At 41.9% G+C, this 6,278-nt stretch overlaps 1 protein-coding gene across 1 annotated transcript; it reads left to right on the top strand.

The window, feature by feature from the left end:
• Window positions 1-582: 582 nt before the first annotated feature.
• On the top strand, window positions 583-4,778 carry LOC119744956 (allatostatin-A receptor-like). Its single transcript, XM_038221180.1, has 3 exons — window positions 583-832; window positions 3,865-4,025; window positions 4,242-4,778. Exons 1-3 carry the CDS (start codon window positions 583-585, stop codon window positions 4,776-4,778), a joined length of 948 nt encoding a protein of 315 aa, XP_038077108.1.
• The last annotated feature ends 1,500 nt before the right edge of the window (window positions 4,779-6,278 follow it).

Here is a 6,278-nt window from a genome sequence, read left to right as displayed (position 1 = left end):
TTACTTTCCCAAAGTGAACCGATTGATTAGATAGCATCTCGCTCTACTGAGATCAACTGTCCTTCTGAGGGCAAGACAACGAAGGCAAATATTAAAAACAAATGAATGAAAAACATCGGCAGTGGAGTAACAATCCCTCGCTTGAGACTTAATGGAAAACTTAAGAGTCAGCAGCTGTGTATTAAGCTTGGGGACAGTTTCTCAAGGCAGGAACACGCTCCTCAGATTAATTTCAATTTCTTCACTGTCTCCCCAGGTACGTATATGAGGAGTTATCCGAAAGAAATTCGCAATCGGTCTGTTTGTTTTGCGGCGATCCATCTCCCTGAAGAAATCACCGGCGGAGACTGACATTTCGTTTGCGATCCAGTCAATTTGCAACAGTACCGATTCATCACTCTCCCAAATATAATACCGATCATAGACAAATACGACGCTTGAGTCTTGAAGAGTAAATACTGAGTTGGACAGGGCAGATTTCATTCCTGGAAAGAACTCTTCATTGGAACTGAATGTTGGAGCGGAAATACAGCACTACCAATTTCTGAAGGGAAAAAAACTGAATTACATAAGCACGACGCGATGACGACCGTAAGTTACGCGGACGACGAGGCGGGAGACCGGGGCTGGTCGGCCGAGGGATCCTTCGAGGACCAGGTATGGCTGAGGGCCGTCTACGGTGTCATAGCCGTGCTGGGCATCACCGGCAACGCCTTGGTCATGTTCACGGTGGCCCGGGTACCCTCGCTACGCTCCTTGACCAACATGTTCATCGTGAGCTTGGCCGTCTGCGATCTCATCACCTCGGTGTTTCTTATCCCGCTTCATCTCGGTGAGTCCGTTTTGTTGTTGTTCCTGTTTTATATTTCACCTCTATCATTTGGACAATAACGAATGCCAGCGCATGTTTGCAGGCCTGTTTCATACCAAATTGCATCCCTTCAAAATGAGGTTAAGACGTGACACCAGTATAGAGCTTTATATGCTGAAAAATCAACAGTTATAACTACTGTGATAATTAAACTAAGCCTACATGCTCAGGATTCATTTTAAATCGAAATGTTGGTCTCATGAAAAAAAAGTCAAACGAGTAATGTGTCTCATACCAAGGCCATCAAAATGGGGTATGGCGAATTCAGAAAAGAATACAATCTAGCGATTCTGACTCTAAAAGGTGCCCCAATTTTCATTCAAGTTGTACCTGGGAAAATGACCCACAGACAGTCAGTTTCAGTGGGAAATCATTGTGATTTATCATGCAAATTACATTCCCCCAATTAACAACGCCCGTACGCCGTGGCTCTTATTTTTCCAATGACGGTATTACATTATTGTAATCATGGTGTGCTAAGTACAACGCACGTACATTACACCTCTGTAGCCACTCTCCTCAACTCCTTGAATCTTTCCGCTAGCAGTAATCAAAGAGCTACGGGGGAACACTTAGCGTCTCCGTTTCAGTTTTCAGAGCAACAAGAGACGAGAATCAGACGCGACAGAACGTCAATTACCAACCACGGCGCGCAGAATGGGAAAGAAAAACAGGTTGATATCGAGTTATAATTTTGCGTCAACGCCGAAAGCTCCAAAGGTAACCGAATTTGCTGCAAAGGCAATCGGCTCGTTATGAATTCACAAGAGGGGACTTGTGACAGCGATCAATGCTAGGCTACTTGCATTCGGTCCAAATGTCGTAATTACTTTGGAGGAGCTGCCAACAACTGCAATTTTAATTCAAATTTAATGCAATTTGTAAAAGGTTTGGACATTATTTGCGAATGAGATCTGGCACTCAATGCCAGATCTAACGTAATAGCTCGCCGGCGACTTTCCTTAAACTAGATTTCGCAAGTTAGACGAAGTTTCAACTCTTGTATGGACAGGGGGTATGTGGTCAACGAATTTGATGGGTCAGGGGGAAAAACAGAGTTGTTGATTTTTAGTGAGGTTTTTTGGTAGCCTCGAGAAAAATACAGAATGTGTTGTTCAACATCAAGTTTTGCCCTTTTTCGTTTTTTTTCAGGGCCCAAAGCGCTGTTTACTCGGTGCATTCCCAAGAGCTCAAAAAAATTGTGGGGGGGGGGGGGAGCTACTCCGGAAGGACACAAATATACGTAATCATGTTTACTAATGGCACCTTTTAACGCAATCAACCAAGTGTATTGCCCGCTCGCCCGGCAGGCATCACTTGGATAATTACTGTAATAGAACAGATAGTTTTCACATGTCACAATCAGTATTAACTTACAGCGAAGAGAGAACTAAGAAGAAATATCAAAAGAGGGACTGTATCCCTTTAATTTGAACCTTATTAAGTACATACAATGTACGTATACACCCCATTAGTGTCAAGATCAATTTCAGTTAGATTTGATGTAATATACGTGTATCAACTTACTCTGATGTAAACAGACAAAAAGCATCTCAAGATTTCTTTGGCTTGCGTAAAAAGACCGCGCAGACGACAGGTCATAGACCAAAGCGACCGTCATTTATTCTTATATATAAGAAGATGATAATGATTGCTACGGCAGCAAATTCTTTCCGTACCAGGTAACAGAAACTATGGAAACCGCAGTTCAGGGTAGACTTTGAGGTATGGCTTGATTGAGTCGGTGGATGAACTTCTCTCTACTCATACAGGCCTTATATAAGAAGACTATAAGTAACTGCAATTACTTGGGTACGTTATCTGCATCATCTTGGTTTCCATGGAAAGATGATGCCTGGTGTTGACTTGGTTAGTTCTGCAGATCACGATGATGGGCCACGTCTTATCTTTGGGCTTACTGAAGAGTTGTGCAGGGCAATTAAGGTTAAATAAATAGTAATTATAAATTAATAAAGTGTGATGGATATACACTCGCATCTGATAAAAAAAGATGTTAATTCGTTTGTTTTAAATACACCTGTAATAAAGTAATTCACACGAGAAAGACCCAACATGGAATTTCACAACCGCAATCAATAATTCCAAATTAAATGAAACCACACTGCAAAACTGCATGCTTTCAAAATCTATACCATATTAATGAAATTCATTAATTTACGATTTCAAAGACAAGATACAATCGACTCAATTAAGGAAATTGCAATCTTTTGTTGGCGGTAATAATTGCTTAACTACACCAAAGGTATCCTTTGGTAAGAGATGACTTGCCAAAGGCGTTGCTTGGAGGCAAAGGAGTGCGAATGAAGTTGTAATTCCCGATCGCTTATAGAGACTAACATTTCCTCGGTCTTGAAAAGATGCAAGGCAGACCGAGAGGCGAGAGGAGGACGATGAATACATGTATTGTTTACTGCCTTGGGCGAGGAAGTAAAGTACACAGGTTCACAATCCAAATAGCAAAAACAGAAAAGGTTAATAAACGTTATTGCGCCATATAGCAAATAGCAAAAACAGAAAAGGTTAATGAACGTTATTGCGCCATAATAGACACCTTAAGTTCAGCGAGGAAAAGCTTATTTAACAAGAGAACCATTCAAATCTCTGCAAGAAATGGTGGTGAAGCTAGATATCGTAGTTTGAAAAACGTCATAAAACCCGCAAAAGTAAAGGTTTGAAGTAGAGCGGTTGGTCTGGTTTGGTTGAACAATATCTGTTGTGGGGTTTTCCTCAGATGAAATTGCTCGCATTTTAAAACAATAATTCTACATGAATACTTACATAGCTATGTATCATCATACCAAAGATGGATTGCATGCATGTCATGTAAAACACACAGATATCTAAATGTCTGATTTGGCTTAGTTCTGGGGATTTTTTGTTACGATGATGAAGCAAGAATTGAAAATTCGAATTGTGTGCTTGACATCCTCAATTTGTGATCAAGGGTTTTTTTTTCTCTCTGAATTATATAGGTTTTGAAATTCCGGTACCAGAGGGTGCGGCGGGAGATGTGATGTGCCGTCTTCTGCTGTCCAAGTACCCCCTCTGGACCAGCTTCGTGGCCTCAGTGCTCACCCTGACCTGCGTCACCTTAGAGAGATACTCCAGCATCGTGCATCCCTTTCGCTACGAGGCACTCTTCACCCCCAAGAAAGCGATCGGCATGATCATTTGCATATGGGCAATGGCCGTGCTCTTGAACAGTTATTTCTTCTACATATTTTACAGCGACAGCGGCCAGTGCATCATCCAGTGGCAGAGCACGGCCTGGCAGAAGTTTGTGGGCGTGGCCAACTTCTGCGTCATCTACATCTTCCCGCTGAGCCTGATGGGCCTCTCCTATTGGCAGATCATGAGTAATTTGCATAAGAGCGCTATGACTATGCGCCAATCAACGTCGGACGGCAGAGAGAACCAGCTGTCTCGGGATCTCCTTCGCGCGCGCAAGAAAGTCGTCAAGATGCTGCTTACAGTCGTTGTGACTTTTGCCGTTTGCTGGGCGCCAAACCAGTTCATGTTCTTCGCCTACATGTGCGGCTGGAACCTGGACTTCTCAGGCTGGTATTACCACGCCAGCGTACTGATCGCTTTCTGCAATTCGTGCATGAACCCGTTCATTTACGGGTTTCAAAGCAAGCAGCACCGCAAAGCGCTGCGCCAGGCGATCGGCTGTAAGAGGGCGTGCTGCAGTAACGTCGTTGGTACCCGCCCGTCCGAGGGAGCCAGTAACCTGAGTTTCGTTGGTACGGCTGACGTCAGAGAATACTATGCGGACGAGAACGCCGTAACGAATCCCCCAATGGTAAGGAAAAATACGGAAAGCACCAGCTTGTGTACCGGACGCATCCAAGAGTTCACCGTTGATCCAACAGCGAGTAACAAGTAGTCACCTTTATAGGCTCACTTATAGGTTTGATAATAACTGGCTTCCCTTCACATACATTTTGGTGGTAACAAGAAAAGATAATTATGTGACAGGAGATTGGTTTTTGTAGTACATTCGGATATTTATGTCTAACGTTAACGACGGAGGTGAAGTTGGTTTAATTGTTTACATTAGTTTAAATGTAAGTGCATATACCTCACAACAAAAATAAAATGCACATTAACGATTCACTTGCTTTGGTAACACACACTTTTTTTTTTACTATACATGTTTTATTATGTATATAGTGATGGCAAAAAGTGTGGAAATGGTATTTTTGTTTTCATCTAATTAAGACATTAACATAGATGTACACACTTCAATATACGTTTCACAAAGCACAAGTAAGATGGTGAGATTGTTAAGTTGTGGTATGCGATGTAAATATAATAATAATAATAATAATAATAATAGTAATAGAAATAACTCTTTTTGCCCCAATAGGGTGACTTTCCCATAGACTTGTGCACAAACCTAAACTGTCACCTAACCCAAGTTCACCTTGTGTTTTTTCCACGAAATTTAGTATTTATACTAATTGGACCATGAGGAATCGATCTATATGGTTAGCGACAGCAAAATTCCTTGTCCTAAGGGTCGTTTTCATAAAAGGGCGACAGTTATTTTGTCGCCTCAATAACGTGTATCGCCCTATTGTGGACGGAGTTCGCAAAACCTGTCGCCCTATTACAGTAATAGTAGCAATAACTGTATTGATATAGCGCCTTTTGCCAGAGGATACAAAGCGCTGGGGGAGAATGCTACCAAAGACAGGTAAATGAAGTATATGAACATATGAGACCCATTATGTAGCAACTTTTTGCTAGGTGCATAATCGATGTACATAATCATCTTACAAAGGGAACTAGTATTTCGATAACATCACATGGTCCCGTACAATCACTGAAATACAAACTCTGGTTCAAGTGATGTCTGAAACAGGCACTGTTGCCTCGACTATGGCTATTCGCAATAGCGCATCAATGGCAAAATAGAAGCCATAGCCACAGTGTGTACCCGATTCGGACATAGCCCTAAGACTTTTCATTCAGTGAAATAATTTCAAATCAATTTGGTATCATAGGACTTCAACAAGAATCGAATCTAACCTTCCTTAAAAAAGTCTTTACTCCCTATAAACTTCAAGTGCATAACTCAGTTTAGATACCTCGGTACATTATCACACGCCGTCCATGCAGAAAGCAAGCACCGGCTGGTTAACAATAGAGCTCACTGGCTATGATCTTCGGCCGCCGGCGACTACTTTCGTCTTTAATTGTAAGAAGCAAATTGATCAACTGACGATAATTAATATCAGGCCAAGAAGAGCCATCCTTCCCTATTCAAGTGACTTCAGATCAAAGTGATATCACATGACTTGAACTTTAATCAAATTGAGCCTTGCCAAAAAATAAGGACTGTACGGTTGAGATTAGAAGAAAAAAATCTGCCCTCATACGC

Source organism: Patiria miniata, unplaced genomic scaffold (genome assembly GCF_015706575.1).
Source record: "Patiria miniata isolate m_02_andy unplaced genomic scaffold, ASM1570657v1 HiC_scaffold_7, whole genome shotgun sequence".
NCBI lineage: Eukaryota > Metazoa > Echinodermata > Asteroidea > Valvatida > Asterinidae > Patiria > Patiria miniata.
Note: the sequence above shows the minus strand (reverse complement) of the source record. Positions and strands in the feature narration are given on the sequence as shown.